This window comes from Medicago truncatula, chromosome 1 (genome assembly GCF_003473485.1).
Source record: "Medicago truncatula cultivar Jemalong A17 chromosome 1, MtrunA17r5.0-ANR, whole genome shotgun sequence".
Classification (NCBI taxonomy): Eukaryota; Viridiplantae; Streptophyta; class Magnoliopsida; order Fabales; family Fabaceae; genus Medicago; species Medicago truncatula.
In genome coordinates this window covers 21,776,338-21,802,579 of record NC_053042.1, presented here as the reverse complement: position 1 = coordinate 21,802,579, position 26,242 = coordinate 21,776,338, and the positions used below count along the sequence as shown (strand labels likewise).

Genomic DNA, 26,242 nt, shown 5'->3' with positions numbered 1-26,242 from the left:
TTGAGGCTTTGTCGTTTTGAAAGATTTTCCTGTATCAGCAAGATATTGAAACATGAAAGCTTAATGATTGATCTTTTGTACATTCTGAGCCGTAAAAAGTCATCTATGTCGTTTTTCGAATGGATGATGTCTAGATTTTGGCTATTTATTAGTAGTAATTAATCGAATCTTTTGAAGACATGTTTCAGTCGAGCAAACTTTAAGAGAAATCATTGTTCCACATATTTCTAACTACATAATTCCTTCCACATATTTTATGAATCATTGAAGTTAGTAAAGTAAACAACTTTTATTGCTTAATCTTTCCTAAATGCAATACATGTTCAATTGTTTGTTTCTGTAGATTTTTTTACTGATATGGTTTGTGTTCATTTATTTTCTTATGCATTTTATTTCTTTCACCTTTCCTTGTTGTTCATCTATATCCTTGTATGCCAACTATATTTTTAATTTATTTATACTAAGAGAGACTTGTTCATTATTTATTACTATTACATGGTTTTAAATCATTGGATCAACCACAATGGTATCTGCAAAATTGTGGTTTTGGGACGCAACTGCGAATGCCAATTTGTTGGCCACATTTTCCCACATTACTTTCTTTCTTTGTTATGTTAAGTGCCCTTGCTCAAATTCATCAACTAAGAGCCATATTCTTTTTGGCTCATAGATGTTCGGCGGCCAGCTGTGCCAAGATGGGAAAAGTTGTTTTGCTCTTCGGTCAGCTCAATTACATGGGAGAGGATAGTTGAAACCAAGAAATATATGTGTAAGTACAACAATATAGTTAATTGGGATGATTCTGCTGCTAAAGAAGCATTTGACAATGCAAAAAGTAGGTTTTGGGCAGATATCAATGGCCTTCCTTGCAACATACCTTTTCCTGATCCCGACATGTACATTGACGATATTGACTGGAATTCCAGTGTTGACCCTGAGCTTCTTCTGGACTTGGATAACGTCACAACATTTCCTAGTCAAGAAGAAAGTAATAAGGGGGTTGTGATCTTTGGTGATGCTCCCTTTTTGGATCAATCAATTCCATGCAGTGGATGGGATGAACCTGAAAAAGATGCACTGAAACCCGCTGAATTCGTTTCTGGTGCTCAAGTTAATCTGCATGAAAATAAAAATGTGACTCCTCGCGAACAAGATGATGTGCCTTATTATGCTGCCAAAGAATCTAAACGGCAGAAATATGGGAATGATAGTCTTGGATGGAATCATAGGCAACACAGTCATATAGGAGGTAGCTGGAATAAGAGAAAATTGTATGGGGATCGCACAAAGGAAGAATGCATGGCACGTGGTAAATGAAGAGCATAAGCAAAGGATCCAAGAACATGGAGTACAAGGACCGTCATCGATTTATAAGGGGGTCAAATTTGTGAAGATATCTTGAAGATGAAACTTTTGTCTAGAGAACTTTATTTGAGATTTTCATATAAGTAGATAAATTGTTCAATAAAAACGGTAAATCTTTCCTTCATATGTTCATTAATGCATTTGATCTTTTTCTTTTTTCAACATCATTTTCACCATTAGATGCAGTCCATATTATAAACTAGAAGTAGACACTAATCTCCCTCAAGGTCTCTTTAAATAGATAAACACCACCCTTTTCAACTTAACATTGTTACGAAAACAATCGATCTCCAATAAACCACCTAATATTCTTGTCATTGTTGTATGCTTTTCAAATCTATTTTATTTATTTCCGTTTTCCTTTATTTCATATATCTCATGTCTCATATGCTGGACAACACAAGTGAACATCATCTCGTTTACAATGAGAACGTCATTTTATCATGACAGCGCCATAATTTACAAAATACTAAGCTATTCACATGACCTGAAGCGTAATCGCACCAAAAACAGTGAGTGAATGAGAGGCATCAACCTGCGATAGGAAGGGTGTGCCTATTTTATCTGGCTTCTAGTTTAGTTACGTAATAAATAACAATGCAAATTCCTGTGGAAAAGAATGTTTAATGTTGTATAACAGCTCCATAGTGACGGCATGAATGGAACAAACGAATAGAATCTGAACTGAATCTGCAGGGGTGTTAAAGAGGGTCTCTTGTAGCGTATTTGAGTGGCAATATAGCGAAATAAAACAACCAAGTGGGCAATACCGTGCATCTATAAGGGCTCTTATTCCTGCATATTTGTTCTCCTATAGAAGTTGTCAATCATTTGACAAAAGGAATTGATAAGTTTTTAGGAAAGTGTTTGCTTGCTTCACCACAGTTTTCAATTTTCATGTATAATTACATTATTACAATTGAAGCAACATGGTCAACACAGAGTAAACAATAACAGTGTCAGCGTTACTTCAACCACTCATCTATTAATAATTACACTCTTGATCTATTTCTATTATTACACGGTGAATATTCGTGTAGAAGAACCCTAGCTAAAAGATATGCATCAAACGCTACAAGATTTCATTTCACAAAGCAAGTTCTAGAGTTAACATGTTGCGATGTTTCAGCTGGGTCATTTCCCCTCCATTCGCTGCATCAAATTGGCATCTATAGAAGCTGCGCAGAATAATCAAATGTAAATCATTAAGTTCATATAACATAAACATTGACCTTTATTTCAGAGACCCACAAAAAAATACTCCAATGCATAGATTAATAGGAAAGGATTTATCTGAAGAGGCACAAGACTAATGCAACCCACATGAACAAAATTATATTTGAAACACCTAATTCTTTTGTTAGGATTATAGCATAAAGGGAAATTAAAATAGTTAAAGCAGTTAATAATTGTTATAGAATTTAGTTAGTTAGCTAGTTAGTTAGTTAGTTAGTTAGTTAGTTAGTTGAGATTGTTATAGAAAGTATCCGGAGAGAACGCACATTAATGGAAATCGCAGGTGCTGTTGGCACACCCATCGATTTGGATGCTCCTACATGGAATAGAGCCTTTGGCCATTATGCAAGGATTTTGGTAGATATGGATTTGACGAAGAGGGTCTTTGATGAGATTTTAGTTGAACTGGAATGGTTCGCTTTCAAAGTTGAAGTTAAATATGAAAGACGACCTCCATTTTTCATCACTGTTACATGATTGGTCATAGTCTTATATCGTGACGAAGCATTGGAAGAGGTGGTTCACAAAAGGTCAGTAGCACAGAAGTGGCAACCCCGTGCGCAACGTGACGAAGCATGTACATCCAAAGTCGTTGAGGTGGTTAGTGCACAACAAAGCACAGCTCAAGTTGTTTCTACTACAGTTAATTCACAATTGGTAGTGGTTGCCAGAAATAAAGGTAACACTATGGAGGGGCAAGTGACTTACGATTCTTCAACCTTGGTAATGTTTGGTAATTCATCCAACTGAGTTGCGGTTCCATCATCTCTTTCTGCCAATTCGTTCAGTTTTGCATTAAATAATGTGACAGATGAGGTTCCCAGAGCTATTTTACCTCGACTGTCAATTCCCGTTTTGAAATCGGTTAGGCACCAGGCATTTGTAGAGCATGCTGTCATGCAGAATTGTCCTTTCTCAGGTTCTGCAGTTCAGTCAAGCAGGCAGCAGAAGCCAGTAGAGAAATGTATCGAGCATAATGTGAATTCAGCAGTTTTGGGAGTAAACTCTACTTTGCAGCCGGGTTTTGTAGCACACGTTGATGCGCATAATGACCCTCGAAGTGCCTCAGCAATCCTTTCTAATTCTCAGCAGGAGCAGTTATTTCCACAATGACGTGCAGAGTGTTATTTCCACAAGCAACGCAGTTATCTCTAATTTTAGGCAGCACTTTGAAGTGCACAATGACGTGCATCATAAGACAGTTTCGGCTGTTCATTATGTGTCACATCATGAGAAAATAGCGCACGATGACGTGCAACTCGTTACCTCAATGACAGCAGCAACTAATTCTATTTCCAGGCATCATCTGGCAGCGCATGATGACGTGGACAATTCCTCAACAGTCTCAGTTAACTCTTTGATCAGCAGGATCCCGTAGCGCATGATGACATGCACTATTTTAATACTTAAGGTGCTTTCCAAGAAGTTATTGTAGTGCACGATGACGTGCAATGTTGCCAACCTATTGATTCAGTTTCCCAATCTCACAGTGAGGAGTCCGTGCCGGAAACCCAAATGATTTCTGCTAATATTCCATTACGGAATAAGGAGCACACACAAATTTTCCCACCAGACGGTAATCTGTTCTTACAGAAGGAAGTTGATATTCTTATTATTCCATTATGGAATAAGGAGAACGCGCAGATTTATCCACCTCACAGTAATCCGTTGTTACAGAAGGAAGTTGATCTTCTTATGCAAATCAAAGATATGCAAGATAATGGAGCCAAACCGCCTTTCACACCATACTTGACTAAGAAGCAACAACAACAACTCAAACGAGATGTCTACCTAACCCGTTCGAAGGGCATACCATCACCTACTCATCAATGATTATTTTTTATTGGAATGCTTGTGGTTTTGGTAATTCTGAATTTAATTTAAAGTCTCCCTCAAAAAATAGTAGGAAACTCATAAGCCGTCCTTACTTTTTATTGCTGAGCCTATGATCCATTTGGCGCAAGTCTCGTCTTGATTTTGGAATAGTATTGGAGTCACTAAATTTTGCATTACTAACAGAGAGTTGTTACAGCCTAATCTTTGGCCTTTGTGGGGGTAATGACATTTTCCTCTCATTTTTTTTCATGAAGGCACTGGGTGTCCAGACAAGCTTTCAATCATTTTTTCTCAAGAACACGACTTGACTAAACCTTAAGGCTAAAAACATGGACAGTACTCTTGTCACTTGAAACTGCTAACTACTAAGTCGTGGAAAAAAACGCCAAACTACATATTTCTGCTGGCATTTGCACCCCTTCTTACCTAAAATCCACATCCAATAAATTTACAAAGAAAAACCAAAACGTCTCAATTACCCACACATAAAAATCAGCTTCAAACCATAGAACATAGTTAAGCAACAATTATAGACATTAAACCTTAACTACATCTAATCCAATAGAAGAAACATGAGAGCAATTAGTGAGGGTTGATGCACCTACTTCCTGTACATGAAGTAAAATTATGAAAAGTTTATGATAAAAATATCGCCGCTGCCGGGGATCGAACCCGGGTCACCCGGGTGACAAGCGGGAATACTTACCACTATACTACAACAACTTGATGTTCACATTAACTTCCTTTTCAAAAGCAAGCAAAGTTTATAGCACAAAAAGTAAATGAAACCAAGAGGTTCCCGTAGAGTACTACGGAAATAAAGGGTGTTAATGTATTCCAAATCTTACTTGCTGAAACTGTACTTGTAGGATTGCATTTTCAAAACCTTTAGAGAAAGAGAGGAACCAGAAACTATAGATTCGCCAATCACTGCCCTTGCTGCTCCTAGCTTTCTTGCTCTATCTATTAGACAACCACCACTGATTCTTCTACATTCATAGAGTGATTTGCACTATTTTTGCCCTATCACTAGTGATTACTCCCGATCCGAAGCACCCCTTTTCCATTCATAGAGAGATCCAATCGTCAAAATCAATAAAAAGGCCATCATAGACCAAGATCCAAACGGATCAATCTTGTTGGGAGGTACTGCCCAAGGAAAGGAAAAGGTGACTTCCGGATCAGGAATAATAAATAAAATGGAAACAAGATAAAATCGTATATCGAAACGACTTCTGGCATCACCGAAAGGATCGAAACCACATTCGTAGGCCGACAATTTTTCTGGATAGGTCGAACTTTATGTAACTACCCCCGAACCCTAAATCTTTTTAAATAGGAGTAGTTTGAACTTTTTTCCCCTTTTTCTTCAAAAATTAAATGTTCAGTCGTGAAATAATATGTGAGTCAAAAGCTAATCAAATAGCTTTGATCTCCAAAAAATGACGCGACAGTGCCGTCTGTCCGCTCTTTCTACTGCGCTAACGCATGTGATTATTTTATTATGTTTTTTGTATAAAAAAATTTTTAACAAGTTTGTTTGTATAATTTTGATTAAAATTTTAAAATAATAATGGAAATTATTGGTATATTGATTTATAAACAAAATATTGTGAAGGCATATAACAAAATTATTTTTGAACTCAACATATTTTAGTTAGCATGCATATAAAATTAAGATAAAACAATGATTATTTATTGTTTATTCTAATAGTAATTAGTAACATTTTAACATTAATGTATAAATGACATGCTATGTAAAAGAAACATTGACATGATTGCGATAAAATAATATCTTTAAAAACTACATTTTTTGTAAAGTCTCCATCTTCTCCTTCTAGTTTCCCTTCTTTAATGAGACTTTTGTTGAATTTTGGGAAACTCTTCTTGATAAAGCTACATATAATTGACCATGACTGAAAACATGTCGTGGAAGATAGATTCCGACATTGGGAATAACATGCATATAAAATTAAGATAAAACAATGATTATTTTTTTCCTAATAGTAATTAGTAACATTTTAGCATTAGTGTATAAATGACATGCTATGTAAAAGAAACATTGATATGATTGCGATAAAAGAATATCTTTAAAAACTACATTTTTTGTAAAGTCTCCATCTTCTCCTTCTATTTTCCCTTCTCTAATGAGAACTTTTGTTGAATTTTGATAAACTCATCTTGATAAAGCTACATATAATTGACCATGACTGAAAACATGTCGTGGAAGATAGATTCTGACATTGGGAACAGTATGCCCTTGTGACTTATTTATGGTACTAGCAAAACTTAGTCTAACGGACAAAAGGAAGTCCTGAACTCGCATTTGTATTTAATTTAATTATGGGCAAGAATGCTCTTTTTCCAACATTGGTTCCTATTAAGATTTTCACATCCAACATATTCTTAAATAAACCACGACATAACAATCGTGTCCCTTTACACAGGTCATATCTAGGTTCTATGTTTCGCAACAACATCAAAGGTGCACCTTGTTTTACCTTTAAAATATGTGGTGGGATACTTCCTTGAACATTTGAGTTTAGGAATTCATGTTGATATGATAGTGTAGCCATTTGTTTCTTTCTACCCTATTTATCTATCTTTAATCCACCGGTTCTATTTTCACTTCTATTTTATTTTTTTTCTTTTATATTGTGATTACGAATTATGATATTACTACTCGCCTATTAATCACATACACTCCTCATATTAGATGTGTCTAAACATGTGTTGCATCTGCATCTAGAAATATAATTACCCTAAATTATGTTATTTTTTCAAATTATCAACGTTATTGGCGTGTTAGTATCCGTGTTGTATCTGGTGTCAGTGTTCCTATCCCTACTTCTTAGCGATCATCTCTTTTAACGGCCTCTTAGATGGTTGTTTGAATGTAACCAAAAACAAAATATGGTGGTTTGAAGCTTTCTAGTGTTTCTGTTTTTAGTTGTTGGTAACATGAGTGTGATTATGGTTTAACAATTTTGAATTGTTTAAATGGTTTTAAGACTTTGATTTCACTATATTTTGTTGGATATTGGATGGGGGCCATGAGAGCAGTTTATCTATTGTATACATGCATAATGTTTGGAATCACAAAGACAAAAGCGATGCTTTTATTCCTTTAAACGACTGTGGAAGGAGCTTAACGACAGGGGATGTTATTGTTTATTTTCCATTTATTTAATAATAATTAAAAAAAACCACGGTTCTCTTTATATTGAAAAAAAAAAAGGTCACGCTATCATAGTTTGTATAAATAATTATAAACCAGCAAAGTCAAATAATCCTTAAAATTAATCGTAACACAGGAAGGCATGTTCTTGCAATTCGTTTCGGAATATTTAGCATTTTTCATAACATAAACATTTACGTTTACTTGATTCACATGGTCATTCTTCAAATCCTCAGTAATACTTAAAAAGTAATAACAATTATCGAAAATTTTACTATTAATAGAACTGACATTGTCTTATATTAATAGAATAACTATCATCTAAAAGAGTAAAACTTATTTACAAGATATATTTTTTGTCATTTCCTCGTATCATACCTTCCATCCATGCAAGTGAAACCGAACCGAGCAACTGACTACTCTGAAAAAAAAAAAATCATAATCAGCATCACCAAACACATTCTTGGTTAGAAAATACAAAGAAATACTCATCTCAAGTCGATAAAAAAGCAACGAACTTTACCTTTAAATTTAACGAAGGAGTGAGATGAGCTATAAGGGCAATGGCAGCACCTGAACTCGACGAACCTTGAAGTGTTTCAATCTCAGGAACACGACTTGAATAAACCTTAAGGCTAAAAACATGGACAGTACCCTTATCACTTGAAACTGCTAACCACTGAGCCTGATGCACCTACTTCCTGTACCTGAAGTAAAATTATGAAAAGTTTATGATAAAAATATCGCCGCTGCCGGGGATCGAACCCGGGTCACCCGCGTGACAGGCGGGAATACTTACCACTATACTACAACGACTTGATGTTAACATTTTCGTATATTTCATTCGTAACCTATATCAATTGTTTAACATTAGTTTGTCAAGAGGTGAATCATGTAAACTTTAAGGGTGTGTTTGGATGGAGGGTTTAGGAGGGGAAGGGAGGGGAGGGTTTACTATTTTTTTTTTTAATTATGGACATTATAAAATGATTTTTTGAAAATTAAATTAACATGATATATTATCATATAATACTTCAAAAACACTTAATTTATTTAAAAAAAAAAAACATTTACATTGTATAATTTAAAAAATAAAAGTGAGCCCTCCCTTCCCCTCCTAAACCCTCAATTCAAACACACCCTAAGTGTTTGAATATTGATTGCATATCTAATAAATTTATTTTATTTTATTTGTTATTTTTATTAATCCAGGTATAAATTAAATAAAAAATTGGCCTACATCTTTGGATCAACATTAGTTTATATAGTTGCAAGATGTAAAGAAAAATAAAAAATTATGAAAGTTAGTGATTCGGTTTCTATGACATCATTAGAATTATATAAGTTTTAAGATAAAGAATGTTGATGTATGTACTCATAGATTATTCGTTAATGAGATGTTTATATCAACAACGAGAATCCAACTTCTTTTCAATAGGGTTTACCTCCTTTGTTCAAATTATGATCGCTTTTTATTTACACTTTTGTAGAGAATTTGAGTTTTGGTACTAGTTTAATACATCTTAATGCAATGCTGCCAATTACGGCCAAATGAGTTTTGTCGGGACATTTACAGAACATGATGCAATCCTACAGATTTTTTTATAAAATCTATATATTCCAGTTTTGTGTATAAATAGCGTAATGATTATAATCAATTAAAACCCAATTAAGCAGCTGAATGGTAGCAACATTCTTGGTTCTTTCTATGCCTTTATTCTTCATGATATTATCTTTGTTGCGGTTAGTAATTTGTTTGAAAGAATGAGAGTAAATCCAATTTTGGCCAAGTTCAAGGAAATAATTTAAAGAATATGTGGTTGTGCCGCAAACACTCAAATAAGTTTTTCAACAGGTCCACTGAATCCTAGTCATGCTGATGAGTTGGAAAGGATGATCAATGAGATGTGTGTCAAGTAAATAAGAACTAAGAACTAAGATTTTGTGTCTGTTTTATGAAAATTTTGTTGATTTTTGTAATTTGTTTTTACTGATACATTGAATTTTTTATTTCAGGGTGAGGTCATGTTCTGCCGTTCATGTTTGGTCATGCTGCTATTTCAGGAATATTAAGTATTAGGAGTTGTTTGTGGTCCTTGCAGAATGTCAGCAGAAGGATTGTTTATGTGCAACTGATTTGGGAAATATTAAGTGACTTTTGAAGTTTCCATTAGGGTTTTATTTTGTATTTCACACTTTTTTTTTTTGTTTTATTTCTATTGTCATTTTCTCAAGAACAATAGTTTGTCTCTTGCACCAAACAATGTGAAGTATTGTAGAATTCCGAGACTTTTTAGAATTATAATATACAAGTTCAACTAGGTGATGGAATATCAATCAATTAAAATTCCTATGTTTCTCATCAGGTTTTGTGGAAATTATTAGTACAGTAATGCATTGACCTTCTGATTTTTATTCATAATAAAAAAGGGTGCACGTTTGGTATTCTAAAAGTCACTTGAGTTGGTTAGTTCTGATTTAATGTACTTCCTCCGTTTTTTTTTAAGTGTCATTTTTGGAGAAAAATTTTGTTCTTATTAAACTGTCACTTTCAAACTTCAATGCAACATTAAATGTTGTTTTACCAATATTATCATTGGTTATTTATTGCGGAGAGAGAAATATATGAAATGAGATATTAAATGAATAAGGTCATTATAATAAAAGTATAGCTTATTGCATCAAAAGTAGTATCAATTGTTGATTGTCTTGGTTTGTGTAAAATGTCAAAATATGACAATTAAAAATGAATGGAGGTAGTATTTGTTTATTGGGAAATCCTTATTTTGGTTGAGGAACTAACCAGATTAATGAGATGTCATTCAATCATGAATACATCAGTTTTCAATGCATTATTTGTTTGATGTGTTTTTTCTCATACAACAACCCCACAGTTTTTGTTGATAGCTGTGTGCATTTAAAATTAAAAAGCACAGCATGCAAGGCTTTCATTGAGCACCGTGAATCGAGTAATAAGTGCCCAGTTTGAGAATTGAAAATGTGTTAAGTTCAATAGTTGCTGAAAGGGCGCGTTAATAATAGCAATTGCTACTCCATCTGAGTTTAGCAGGTCTGATATATATATATATATATATATATATATATATATATATATATATATATATATATATATATACATATACTAGATCTCCCGCCCGTGCCGCCACACGGGTCATATATAATTCACAACATCACTTGCAATAGATTAAAAATAGTGGTTGTGATATATTATGAAGACATCTATTGAAATGTAAGCGCAATGACATCAGATACAAAATGTTGATGTTCATTAGGAATTATATACAGCAGCAAAGTAAGCATGAAATATGGCAGCAGGAATCAGTCAAAGTGCCAAGAATTCTGGCAACATTGTTCTTGATTAATAAGCTGCCATTTCATGTTAAACGTACCCACATACTCAGACACAAACATGTATTCCAGCTGCAAAAGTAAGCAATGCAATATTCAATGTATATCCCACATGGTTGCAATGCGATACAAATATATGCTTATAAACCTTTCACCCAATTGAATAGTAAATACATTTCATTTCAGATATATTACAGACATATAATGGTAATAAAAGCTAACAATGACAAATGATAAACATATAAGATGGGTCGATGGCCATCTCTAAAATCTACCAAAACTTGTGGCAACTTGACAGACTCTTCACAACACTTAATTTTCCTTTATTGCTGGCAAGCTCTTGGTTTCTATGCCATTGTCTTCTAAATAAGTTTTACCTGAAACAAAAACATAATTTTCTATAAAATTTGCATCTCCAAAGGACCACCTCTAAATATTAATTAGGATATGTACATGCATGATCATCATCATCACATATAGTATATTGATTTGATATCCCATGGAGACGCTTCTTTCAGATGGGATCAAATCGACAAACAATGTTCTCTAAATGCAATTTTGCAGTCAAAGAAAACCATCTTAAAACTCAATTCATATTACTTGCAACTTGAAATCGTATGAAAATGGGAGACATAATACATGTAGAACAAACTCTAATAGATAGTGCTCTTTCTTCCTCATTTTCATCTGTCCTTGGAACTGGAAACGACAATCTAAGCCTAGTGGCCTTTATGCCACTTTGCCTTCATAAAATAGTTCAAAATAATAATGAGCAAACAACTACATAGAAATGAGGGAAATACTTGTGTCTTGGTTGAAGTCAATAGAGCTTAACATAGAGAAGTAAATTCTTTCTTACATCATTATTCACAAAAAAAAAAAAAAAAAAAAAAAACAGAAACTAACTGATAATCTATTCTAGAATTTGTTAAGAAAAATTTCTTCAATAGACTATAATAGTGACAAAAAAAAACACAAAGTAAAGAATAGTTGGTCCAAGAGCCTTATTGACAAAGAAGAACATTAAAAAACAAAATCTCCAGACGAAGGGTACTTGATCCAAGGCAGCAAGTAAAGTAAAACATTAACAAATGAGACTGTTTAGATGTGGGTGCTAAGTGCAGCAAGGCATAAACACGGAAGGCATAAACAAATGAGACTGTTTAGATGAGACTGTTTTGTGTGTGTATCACTTGTTTACAAAACTACCTGTTTATGAAAAGCAGTAGAACCGGTCTCATGCATCCATAGCAATGACATGCATCTTGAACCTATATTAAATAAACACTACTATTGAATTTTGTCTAGCAATTTGGAATTCAAAATAAGGAAGTTGCAAATTAAATATTAAAGTAATAAAAGTAAGCATTTCCCCTCTTGAAGTTTGACTGAAGTGTTCATGTATATTCCACACGTTGTTCATCCAACATAACATGATAAGTGGAAGATACCTATTGCACACCTGCTCTAGATCAATTGGGGTGATCTAAGAAAAATAAACATATCTATCATTAGCATAAAAAAAATAAACTGCCATATTAAAGTCATTTTAATTATAAAAAATTAAATAAATAAAAAAATTGATCAATGGCAGTATTTTGGCATAGAACTCTGTAAATGGAAAAGCTATAACAAAAAACAGTAATCATGTAAATAAAGAATGTGTCAAAGTTGGCAGTAGTCAAAATCTCAAAATGGTTGGGCATGAATACGCAACTGAGTGAGCTTGTAGAACATGAAACCTAGTAAACTGAAAAGGAAAGGAAAAAATACTCACCTTGCAGTTGGAGAGGATAAAATTGCAAAATTAAAAACAGAAAAACTCACTTAAAAAATTTGAGAAATATTATAAAAAATAGATGAAGAGTTAGTTGGACAAAATTTGAGACGATGAAGCTTATATGAATAGCAGAAAAGATGAGATGCGTTTGCAAAAAAATAATATTGAAATTAAGTGTTAAAGGAAGAACAAAACAAAACCTATCACAATTACCCATAGGCATTCGATTTCGCAACGGAGATGAGATAGTGGGAAGGGTGCGGTTGATTTTTGATTCACAACGGGAGATGCAAACTCGATAGATAAAGAAATGAAGAGATGTCGAACCCTAGAAGTCAATAAAGGAGAGATGGCAGCGAGGCTGACGGCAGTGAAAGAAAGGTTGATGGTGACGGGAGGTTAGGGTGGCGGATCTGAAGGTGAAAAGGAATATATGAACAATTTTGGGAAAAGAGAAATTGAAACATCTCAAGAGTTAGAGAGGGAGAGAAACTTAGAATCAATGAAGAATAAATCGATTCCAAAAGAAGAAGATTGAATCAATGAAAAGGGTTGTAGGGTTTAAGAATGAAATTGAGAACAAACTGAGGTGTTGATATGTGCAATGAGATGCGTTTCTTTGAAAATACATGTAAGAAAGGAAGAGAAAGAGCTCACGTTTCTTAAGTCTGTATTGAGAAAAGTGTGCATAGTAATTGTCATAGTCTATGGTTGTGTATGTTACCAATGAAGTTGTGAGTTGAAATTGAAAGACAGTGTTTATTGGGAACAAATGGATTGTGTGAGATCAATAGAGATTCATCTAAGGGTCAGAATAGTTTGGAGCCAAAACCATCAAGATGAGGGTTGGCACAAATTGTTAACAATGTTATTCATATTAGAATTAAATATGATATGATATATGTATATATAAACTAGTGGGTGTGTTCTAGCAAACCCCAATATTTAAATAGTTATGAGTAAGAGAATAGTGAGAGCAAAAGTCTACAACCAAAGATAGAGTCTTAAATGCAAATTGATCACCCCATTAAACCAATAGTTGACAATAATAAGTTAATATAGAACCCTTTATAATTCAGTCATTATACTATTCTTTATGCATCACACATTTTGTCAGACTCCATTGAACTCTATATTTAAATTATTTGAATTCAATTGTAAATTATTTTCTCTTGGGTTTTAATCCCACGTTTCTCTCTTTCTCATTACAAGTGTATAACTTTTTCTCATTCTTAAGATTTCAGCCCAAATGAAGTCTTTGAATGCCTTCTTGATTTATAGTATAAGTCAACCATATGATACTATATTAACGACCATTTAACTCCTCTTTAATTCCAATTTATTCCCTTTAAAACATGTCATAGGTTTTCACAGCATTACTATTATGTAAACCCTTAGCCAATACCAATACTGCACGCCTAAGAAATCAGAAAACAAACCTCACGTAGCCTTCTAAATATCCTTACATTTAGAAATCTCATGCCCCATACTCATTCCCATTATCATCATGTGCATCAAATTATAAGCCTCCAATCCACTCTACTTGTTAGTTGTTCAAAAGAACCTCAAAGACCTGTTCGTGCGTTTGGTGCGGAATCAACCTTAGGGATATCTTGTGTCGAAGGAAATAACTTTGAGGTAAGGGCAGTATTCTGTATAATTATATATTCATAATCTCATAAGCTAATTTGAACGTAGAGCCCTTATCCTAATAAGAGGAGAAAACTTGAATATAAATAAAAGAATGTAATCTATATTTTTATTGCATTTCATGTTTGATGAAAAGGTCTCATCTTTTGTGGCATAGCATGGCATTATGATTTGACTCTCTTGTGCTTTAAAGAAAATGCTTTGATGAATGTGATGAATATTTTGGAAGAAAGTTTGAATATTTTAGTTGATGTTGTGAAAATGGTTATGATTTCAAAGAGTGTGCATCATGCATGTCATGACATGTAGTTGTGTCATAGGTTGCCAATGAGGGCGATTTACTCTGGTGCCGTAAAGGCGATTTACTCTGGTGCCGAAAGGGCGATTTACTCTTGTGCCGAGAGGGCGATTTATTATGTGCCGAACAGACGATTTATTCTTGTGTCAATTGGGGCGATATCTGGATCATGGTCAAGTTGCATCTCATGCATCATTTGCATAAAGATCGTATTTATATTTATTTATTTGCATTGAGCCTTTGACTCTTATGTGGTGAGTGTTTTATTGTTCTTCTTATCTTGTGTCTTTATGTCTATATAATTGTATTTTTGTGGTTTAGAAATACTGACCCCTTACAACCAACATTTTGATGAGTTTGAAGATTTGAAGAAAGTATGATGTTAAGTTTGCACGTGCGCGGGAAATAAATTTGGGTTTTTCTTATATTGTAATTCTAAATATTTTTTAGATTCATTTTAGTTTTCTTGTAATAATCCAATTTAATGAATAATTTCTATTATTTTACTTTAATAGTTACCTTCTAGATATCTTTTCTATTAATTACCTTTTATTAGTTTATTTTCAAAAGCAAATATACTCATATTTTTTAAAGAATAAATAATATTTAGGTAATGTCTTGAATTAAAATCTGGGGCGTTACAATATGGTATCAGAGCGATAATCCTCGGACAAAAAAATATTTTTGGGGTGGGACGATCTTGCATGGCGCATGTCTTGATTGATTTGTGTTTGGTTGTTTTTTTTATTATGGTTATCGGTGAATGATTCTATCCATGTTTATGGTAATATGATTGTTTTTAAAGTGGTAGTTAAGAAACTTCAGTGCAATACTTTAAATTGGTAGAACTATGATTGTTTTTCTTTTCTTTTAAAATATTATTTAGTGGCAAAGGTTTGGATTCGAGCTTGATCTTAATATGACTATTTTAAAGTAATACTATTGCTATGTTATGTTTCTGGAAATGAAATGACATTCTAAAGAAAAGAAAAAAATAGTAATCAACTCTAATTTGAAAGAGTAGTCAATTCTAATTTATTATGGACCAAAAATGAAAAGACCTCGACAAAAAAAAATTATATGTGAATTGTAGTTATTATATTTAATGCTTATATTGTATTAATTAAAGCATGGTTATAGTTTCTAATGCATTTATGATGTTGTGTTTTATGTTCAATATTTCTTTTTGATGGTAAGAAACAAATATATATCATGTTTTGGTTTTAAATCTGACTATTATTTTTGACCAAATAATCTGATTATTATTTGTAGAAATATGTCTATTAAACTAACAAGAGTTTAAGTTTTTATGTTTCAGATTCATAAATCAATAATGAGTAGATTAGGTTATTATATATTGTATTAGTACAAAATAAAGGAAACTAAAAGCATATATTGTATTAATAGATGACTGGTGCTAGTCACACCAAAAAAAAAACAAGTTACACCCAAATTTATTTAAAATTTTACAATAATACTAAAATTGTTCTCTTCATGTAAATTTTTAAAAACTTATATTTTATGATCATTCTGAACCCTTACCCCCTTTCATACACAAATCACCATAATAGTGCCAATAATGAGTTTTTATAAAAGAGTAGATTAGGTTATTCATAAATCAATAATGAATATATTGTATTGCTACAAGAAATAAAAATCATAGTTCGGAAAAGGAAACGAAATATGACATTAATAGATAGTGCCAACTAACGGGCAGGTTACATAATAAGTCCCAAAATTGATAAAAGTAAATTTACCATTACAAAATAAAGTACAGACAAAGCAAACTAAAAGCTTAAACGATGTAAATTTGAAGTTAAAGTCTGAAGTTGAAATCTGAAAACAGATTCAGAATCTACCATTGGTGATTCATGCTAAAAACTTCGATGAACCATCGAATTTCTCCATCGAGATGACAATGGATGCAGAAGTTGTGGAGGGTATATTCTTCATCAGCAGTAGGAAGGAAGCCGCGATAATTCCCCGCTCTCCCATCTGCTGGGCATTTAAGCCAGTTGTTGCAATACTAATGATGAACCATGCCCGCAGGCATGGATCTTTTGTACCAGGTGCAGCGCAATCTGAACGGAGTGGCACCTCCCAAAATATCCATTCAATAACGCTCAATTTTCCTGGTCATCAAAAAGTCCCAGAATTCTTTAAAGAGTTCCTCATAGTCTAGAGGAGGTGGACCAAGAGCCCTCATCAGAAGGTGGAAATACTTAGCGCTATTAATGGTGGCAGCTTCAGCATTCGTCAGTAAACGCTTTATGGTAGTTAGGTTTGGTGTAGCATGCACCATTTGTTGAGAATACAGGAGGAGGCAGAACATGGGGTTGCCATGAGCCCACAGATGCTCCATGAAATCGAGTTTTTCATGAGTTAGATCCAGATTAGTGAGAAGAGGACTGCAGTCATTTCCAATAGATTTGGAAACAATGGGATCCCTATAGAGCGCTGCATGCCTTTTGTTGGTTCGTTGGAAGTAGAAAAGGTCGTATATGCTATGAGCAGCAACTCTTGCAGCGATTTTGATGATCAGATCATCACTTAGAAAATCCATTTTGAAAATAGAGGAAAGAGTTTGATAAGTTTTTCTTTTCAAAGGATTTAGAGAATAGAGAAGATGATGGAACTTGCAAGAGAAGCTGATGTATTTATAGTGAAGGAAGAAGTTGAGAGAGGTTACAATTTTACAGTTCCCACCATGCAGAGATGTGTACACGTGGCAAAAGGTGTCTGCAGATGTATCTTGGAAAGAGAGGGAAGTTGTAAAATCTCTTTTATTTTTAATTATTTTCTGCAAGTGATATCATTAAAAGGAAAACTTTATGGTTTCCTAGGTAGTTTAACTTGTTCGGTTAAACAAAAGAGACTTTTTAGTTTCTCTTCATTACTATTTTCTTGTAACTTGTTCCAAGTAGTAATTTTGTGATATTTTAAGAAAAAATAAATTGGCAAATAAGAAATATTTAGATAAAAAGTAAAAATGCCATTAAAAGCGGTTATAATACCGTCATAGATCACAAAATTAAAAGAGCAAAGTACTTTAAAATAAAAATTACAAAGAGTTTGTTTAAATAACAAATTTAGAGGTAAGTTTGTCGAGTTGGCTCTTGAACTCAGAGAGTTTTTCGTCAAGGGCCTTGCCATTGTCAATAAGGACCGCTATTTGTTGTTGTGACAACTTCGAATCTTTGGCCTTCTGTATGGCAACAAGATCCTCTTATTTCATAAGCTCCTCCTTGGCTAAGAGATTGGTTCTCTGGGTCTCCAAGTTTTGGATTTCTGCTTTATATCTTGCAATGGTAGAATCAATCTCTTCAACTTTTTGTTGAGTAGTTGGGGTTTCTTGTCGAAAGGCATCAAGCTTTACTTGAAAAGTGGCAACCTCAGACAAAAGCTGGTTACAACGTTGGGTTTGTTCCTCAAGTTGAGCCTGACTAGTTTTCTTTTGTCGAAAACTTTGGCTAATACCATTGAGGAGAGGCTCCAACACTTGAGAAAATTCTCGAAATTTCGAGCCAGAAGGGAGTTCGCACAGTTTGCAGAGTAGTTCTTTCACTTCATCATGACGTTATCATCTTGCTTTATGGCCTCCAACAGATTGGCCTTCAACACTTTATTTCGAAACTCCGTTAGGAGGTTTTCTTTCGAAGTTTCTGATGGATCATCAGTAGAGACATTTGAAGATTTCCCACCGCTCTTCGAGAAAAGAACATCACTTTTCACCAGGAAATCAAAAGCATCTAGAGGGTTGACCTTCTCAAGTTGATCAAGCTCTTCTTGACTGATGATCGTATCTGTTGGATGGAGGCTCACCATTGACGTGATGTTTTTTGATGAATGATCACCATGATCAGAGGTTTTCTTTGCGAAGACTGGCTCCTCGCCTCCAGTTGATTTCTCCATGTCCAAATCTTCATCATGTGCTTCTGAAGGCTGATTGGGAGAAGTCATTTCAATATCAGGAGGAGTGCTGGTCTCGACACCTTCTTCTTCTTCTTCTTCATCAATGGGAGATCCTGTTATCAGGTCAGCAGATGGAAGCAAGGCCTGCTGAGATATATTAGCATGGCTATGTTCGACACTCTCGAAAAGAAGGTGGAAAAAATGTTATGGAAATTGTTGAAGTGACATGAATAAAATTAAAATTTGTTGAATGTAGCATTAATTCGACAATTACCTTCGATACATTGTCACCAACAAAGGAATGACTATTGTTGGGGTTTGAGTCTTTATAACTGCGTTTTCTCCTCTTAGAGCCTGATTTGGCCGGAGACCCTTTAATGGGCGTCGTTTCGACAGTAATTTCCTGCGCCTTTTGTTTCCTCTTTTTTCGACCCTCTTTGGTTTTAGTGCTTCAGAAGTTGTGGAAACTTCGATAGCCTTAGAAAGAGAATCAGGCTGAAAGAACCTCAAAATTTGACGTTAAGATACTATCATACAATGGAGTATTTTAAGACTGATCGAAAGATAAAAACTTACGTTATCTTTAGTTGTAGGGTGTTCAGTGTCTTTGGGAGATGGTTCAGGAGAAGGTACAACCTTCTTTTTCTCTAATTTGGAAGATTTCTTCCTTTTGGATGATTTCTATGATTTGGACTTCGACGGTCTTTGTGCGCTCTCACCATCATCCTTTCTTCCGTCTCATGACTCTAGAGGAACAGCTGCAAGCAAATGGATAGAAAGATAAGTAATAGTTCTTTTTTCTCTAAACTATTTGTTTGTTCTTAAAAATTGAAAGATTTCGTACCTGCTCCTATTGGAGAAGTGATTCAAATGTGAGGTAGGTTTAAATGAAGATGACCTCTAAATGTATATATATTGCATTTAGACGCAGTCACTTTATCCTCATCTTTCTTTATTAGTTTTTGTTTCATTCCCAGTAAAGAATCACAAGGTAGCCATTTTGGATATGGTGGCCTAAAAGCTAGCGCCAATTCACTGGTTGGCAATGGTGGAAATTTCATTTTAAAATATAGGCTTAATTGCACTTTTGGACCCCTATCTTTCCAAAAGTTGCGGTTATGGACCCCTAACTAATTTAAAAACAAAACAGCCCCCTATGTTTTGATTCTTTTGCAGTTTTCGACCCCCAGTTCATTTTTTGACTTGTCGTTGCTGACGTGGCACCCACATCCCATTAGTGAGGTGCCACGTGTATTATTTTTTTTTCTTTCTTTTTTAAATTCATCCTGTTATTTTTAAATTGAAAAAAATTAAAAAAAAAAGGAAAAAGAAAATAGAAAGTCAGTCAGGTCATGTAACACCTCGTTTCCCATAGTACAATTAATAATAATATAACATTAGAGTTTAACATCAAACGAGCATGCTACATTGCAAATTCAAGGCGAACTCGAGGCGAACGAAAATATGGTGCTCTCGGGAGTTTTGACATTTTTCTCACTAAATCATCAATTCTAAGCTCCCTATTCATCTTTTTAATCTAAAACTTGCTCCAGTCCTCTCTAAAATCATCTAGGTACATAAAACTACCCAAAATACGGCTTATAACAACACTTCAAAAATCCAGTTTTCCTCATAGGTACTCGCCATGGCGAGCAAAGGCTTCTCGCGAGGCGAGCGATGAACTTCTGTACGGGCAGAATGCAGGTTTTTCCCAAAAATCCCATTTTCCTCCAATTCACTCCCCAAATCAGTTTACAGATATGCAATGAAAGGTTATATGCACTCAGAACCCATTTCTAACATCAATATAGCAATCCCTACTCTCAAAACCCATTAATCTAACAAAAACCTAGTTTCTCCCAATTCTCTCATAAACCTGTTAAAATCAAAATCAGAATTCAGAACCTAAACAATTGCGGTAAACCTCACCCTTACCTTAGTTTTGCAGAAGGAATGCACAGCAAAATTGATCCTTGGCTCTACTTGCTCTTCTCTCCCTTTTCTCCCAAAAGTCTTGTTTCTACGTAAAACAGTTTCTCTAGTTTTTCCTTTCTTTAACTCCCAAAATGTAACTCCCCTAATTATCAATTAACTCCCCTTTAATTCTATTAATCATAACATAACCCCCAAAACTCTAATTAATTATCTTTCCCACTTATTCTAATTATTAATAAAATAAACCATATAATAAAATAAACACACCACTTAAATCACCAAAAATCATATATAAGACTCCACATAATCAAAAATAATTAAATAACGATTAGAGCGTTACAGGTCACGTGAGTTAGAAACAAAACTTAGAAACTTAGGTTTTGTTAATTTCGGACCCCTTTGTTTCATCTTCTCACCATCTTCTCCATTGTTCTCTTTTCTCCATTGTTCTCCATCTCTCTTCTTCTCCATTGTTCTCTTTTTCTCCATTTCCAGAAAACGATCGATTGTTTGAGTTCGGTCGATTGTTTGAGTTCCTAATTTCGGTTATCAGGTACGTAATTCGAGTTCCGGATCTAGGGTTTGTGTTACTATTTTTGGAGAAGATGAAGTGGGTGGATAAAGGCTTGAATGGAAAGGACACTGGTGAAAGCTCTGGTCCTCGACAAGAGAAGAAGATTCCCGACAAGAATACCTTAAAGTAAGATTCGTTTTTGTCTTTGCTTGAATATAGGGTTCTCTTTTTTGGTTGTTGTGTGATGTCTGCTGCATATAATATTGTAACTGGGGTCGTCTTTTTTGGTTGTTGTGTTATGTGATAAATGTAGCTTGAATTTAGCGTAGAAATACTTTGTACATATGCTTTGTATAAATACTTGGTTGTTGTACATGATTATGTATTAATACTTTTGTTATGTAGAAATACGTTATACTTTGTACACATACTTTGTAGAAATACTCTTGTACACATACTATTGCACTTATACTACTGATTTTAATAAGGTTGGTGAGTCTATTGAATACAATAATAATGTCATTTAAGGGCTTTTTCTAACTTAGCTAATATTATATTCCTTGCAGGGCTAATGAGGACCACCCACTGAAGTCACTGAAGATAAGGTTTAGATACAATAGTTACTTTAGTGGGGATCCTAGGTTGGAATACAAAAGGGGTGATACCTATGAGTATGGGGGCACGTGGGACTTAGGTGAAGTTAACCTAATTAACTTGGACAAGCTGGTGAGAGAGATAGGTGTAAAAGTGGACTATACTGTCTGGTATGTTGTGGTTGGTGGACAGCTGAAAGATGGTCTTAGAGCAATTAAGACTCTTAGGGATGTGGTAAGGTTCATAAGTGAGTATAAGGATGAACAAAGTGTGACTTTTTACTTGGAACATCTTGATGTAGCTGAGCTTGATGCAAGATGTAACGCCCTATTTTATTATTTATTTATTTTATTGAGTTTAGATGTCTTTTTATAAATTAGTCGATTTATTTTGATGAGTGGTATTTTGTTATGTTATATGTTGGTATTTATCAGAAATATATATGTTATTTGGTGTAGAAATATATATGTTATGTAGTGTAGAAATATATTTGTTATTTGGTGTGGAAATATATATGTTATGTAGTGTAGAAATATATTTGTTATTTGGTGTAGAAATATATATGTTATCTGGTATATGAATATATTTGTTATTTAGTAAAGAAATATATATATATTATAGAAATATATTTGTTATAGAGATATATTTGTTATAGAAATATTTTATATTATATATATATATATATATATATATATATTTATATATATTAGGATAGAATATTGAGACTTTGAGGACAGATTTGAAAATAAGAGAAAATAAGTAGGTTAAGGATTTATATAAAAGGGGAGAGTTAGAATTAGAAAAGAAGGATTTCATGAAACCTGTTTTTGGAGAAAAAGGGAGAAAACCAAGAGAAGAGAGAAGTCGGAGAAGAGAAGAATACTGTGAGAAGAGGAGCAATCTTGTAGAGTCCGATCATCCAATTTAAGGTAAGGGTGGGATTAGCTTTCTCTAATAATGGGTTGTATGATTCTAAAAAAAAGGGTTTAACATGTTTTTGTTTTGTTAGTTTTGATGTTATAGAAATTAGGGTTAAATTGCAAAATTGATGATTTTCTAAAATAATGTTTTGGTTCAAGTTTTATATGGTTTTGAGTCTCTTTTTATGTATATAAATGTTTAGACAAACTTTGGGATCAAATTTGGGCATAGGGAAGTTAAAATTGAGATTTTGGGGGTGAAAAGTGGGTTTTTCCCGAGTTGCTATCTGACAGCACGTCCTGTTTCATGTTCTTGCGTCTTTTTCACACGTTCTGTTTTGAATTGGCCTTTGGTGTAAACATGAAAGTTGTAGATAATTGAGTTAGCTTTCCAGTGGCTTTGGTTTGGTGTGAAAATCATTTTTGGTTCTTGAGATATGATGAAAATACTCCAAAGAGATCTTAGTGAAATTTTATGAAAATTCAGCATAACCGTTTCTAAGTTAATCCAAAACTTAAGGAATAATTCCAAACCTCAAAACTAGAAGTACTATGAGTTCAATTAGGGTGTTTAAGAGTATTTAACCTATGTTGTGATGGATCTAATTTGGTTTGACGTGAATATCTTTGTTGGATAATTTGAAAGACATATATTATGTGAATGTTGTTGTTGAATAAATTTGAGTTACATATATTTATGTGGAAAATGTATGATATAGAAAATAATGTTGTTATATCATTCAAGTTGTTATTATTAATGATACTATGTTGTGAAGTTGTTGTATGTTGCTGTCTCTGCTATATTGATTATTAAATCATTAAGTTACATATGTTGGTCTAAGTTGTTTAAGCTGTAAGATGTTGATCCAAATTATAGGAGTCATATTAAATGTCTAAGTTGTTTAAGTTGTAAGACGTTGAGTCCATGCATACTCATTTAAGTTGAGGGCTTGATGCCATATAATGTATATTTATACATATTATGTTGAGGGCTTGATGCCCTGTAAGTTAAGGGCTTGATGCCCTGTGAGCCTATTTACGCTCAATACGTTGAGGGCTTGATGCCCTGGTTGGTACCACATGCATGATTAAGAAGTTGAATTTGCATATGTTGAGTTTAAGTTGTAGAAGTCGCATTGTCGTTGTTGTTAAGTTGTCATTTGTCAATGAGATTAATGAAGAACTATGTGAAGTATTAATATTTATTAATCGTTGTTGTTTATGTTATTATGAGGTGATGATTATGTTGTTGTTTATGTTATTATGAGATGGTGATTATGTTGTGTTGTTTATGTTATTATGAGATGGTGATTATGTTGTGTTGTTTATGTTATTATGAGGTGATGATTATGTTGTGTTGTTTATGTTGTTATAAGATGATGTTTATGATGTGATGATTTATGATGTTATATGATGATGGTTATGATTTGATTATTATGTGCTATGTGATGATGTATATAATGCGATGAATATGAAGTTAATAATGATTAGAAGTTAATTGAGTTATTAATGAAGTATTATAAGAAGATTTAAAGTTATTAATTGATGAAGTTTAAGTTGTTAAATGCTTTTGATGAATTATATGCTTATTATTATTGAATGTGAAATATCACCCCTTCTGCTTGGAAATGTTGCCCACCATGGGTAACTTGCAGGTAACCAAGAATAGTTGATGTCATGTGAGGTTTCTCTCTCGTGTGTCTTAGGTGCTCTGATACGTAACGGGATGAGATTTTGTTGCTATTTTCTATTCCTTACGTATTACTTTATGAATTTTCAAGAACAAGTTGTTGATTTGATTTTACGAGATTTTAATGATGAGGCCTTTGTGCCAAAGACTGTTTTTAGATGTTGAATAAATTCCGCTGCGAAGTATTAATTATTATATTGTTAAATTTTGAAGGAAAATTAGTTAATTATTCCATTTATATTTTTAAGAAAAGAAACGTGACATTCCGTTTGTGATGAATACTCTGATTGTTTAAATCAAATTTTTACGTTGAGAAAACGGGGTGTTACACAAGATATGAGGATGAGGAGCATTCATATTCCCCTTTTGAATCTGAAAGTGGAACAGATCCTGAGTTTGTAGCAGCTGAAGGTGATGAATCTGAAAGTGATAGTATTGATGGGGTGTCTCTGAATGATAGTGACTATGATGAGGGCTTTGACTGGACAGATGTGTTGTCTAACCAACTAATAAATCCTGCACCTGTGGTTACTTCAGATGTTCAAGCTTTGGTGGCTTCTGAAAGATCAAAGAATCATAATGCAACAAGACTTGAAGATTTTGATGATGAGAATGGAGATTCATTTGATATAGATAGCATATGCTCTTCTGATGAGGATATTGGCCCTGGTAAGCCAAAATTACATAAGTTCAAGTTGTCTGATGAAATTAAATTTTTGAAGGGACAAGTATTCTCAAGTTTTGAACTAATTAGGACATTTGTTAGAGAGTTTGTTTTGCAACAAAGGAAAAATATTTATGTTCAGAAAAGTGAGAGGAAGAGAGTTGTGGTTAAGTGTGCTGAGGGTTGTCCATCTTACATGAGGTTTAGCACGGCTCCACCTAAAACATACTTTGTTTTAATTACTTATTGCCCTGATCATAAGTGTCATTACGGTGGGAGAACTAGATTGATTAGAACTTCTTTGTTGGCTAAGAAGTTGACACCACTCCTAAAACTAACACCTCATATGAGGATAAAGAAACTATTGTAAAGAAAGGTGGGGGGTGATGTTAAGTAGCTATCAATTATATAGGGCTAAGAAGAAGGCTTTAGAACTTATCCATGGTGGCATAGATGAGCAATATGCGCATCTGAGAAACTATGCTGAGGAATTGTTGAGGAGCAATCCTGATAGTAGTGTTTTGATTAAGTGTAAAGATAGTGATGCTGGTCCTGTTTTCCAGAGAATATATGTGTGCTTTTACGCTTGCAAGAGGGCATTTGCAACTACTTGTAGACCATTAATTGGTCTAGATGGGTGTTTTCTGAAAGGAATAGATGGAGGACACTTATTAGCAGCAATTGGGAAAGATGGCAACAATCAAATGTTACCAATTGCATTTGCAGTAGTGGAAGCTAAAACAAAGGATGCATGGGACTGGTTTCTGGAACTGTTATTGGGTGACTTGAATGACATTTCTGATAATTCAATTAAAATCTCATATATTTAATCAATAATAATATCCACATGTATATACTTATATCATAATCACAATATCTCACATCAATAAATCACCAATCGCATGTATCATGAACAATCCTCAACCATATTTAATGAACAATCATTAATCACATTTATCATGAACAATCATCAATCATATTCCATGAACAATCATCAATCACATTTCATGAACAATCACCAACCACATTTACCATGAACAATCATTAATCACATTTCATGAACAATCACCAACCACATTTATCATGAACAATCATTAGTCACATTTCATGAACAATCACCAACCACATTTATCAATAAGACTCATGTCATGATATGCACCTATTGACATATATATGCATGTGGTACCAAATCACCTCAAGGTCGTCACCTTCGATGCAACAAAAACATCGTATGTAAGATTTCACACCCGTCTTACATAATCTCCGAAGTAAAAGAGCTCAACCCTTTTACAACTACAAAC

General features: G+C 33.8%; 1 protein-coding gene and 1 non-coding gene across 2 annotated transcripts; one reads left to right on the top strand and one right to left on the bottom strand.

The window, feature by feature from the left end:
• Positions 1 to 765: 765 nt before the first annotated feature.
• Positions 766 to 1,317, top strand: LOC25483343 (uncharacterized). The gene has a single exon (XM_024774960.1). The coding sequence runs from the start codon at positions 766 to 768 to the stop codon at positions 1,315 to 1,317; it is 552 nt and encodes a 183-aa protein (XP_024630728.1).
• Positions 1,318 to 8,359: 7,042 nt separating this feature from the next.
• Positions 8,360 to 8,431, bottom strand: TRNAD-GUC (transfer RNA aspartic acid (anticodon GUC)). Its single transcript has one exon. It is a non-coding gene; the product is annotated as a tRNA-Asp (tRNA).
• Positions 8,432 to 26,242: the final 17,811 nt, after the last annotated feature.

Excerpts from the sequence above, each read along its gene's own strand:
- LOC25483343 (XM_024774960.1), top strand. The coding sequence starts at position 766 with ATGTGTAAGTACAACAATATAGTTAATTGGGATGATTCTGCTGCTAAA.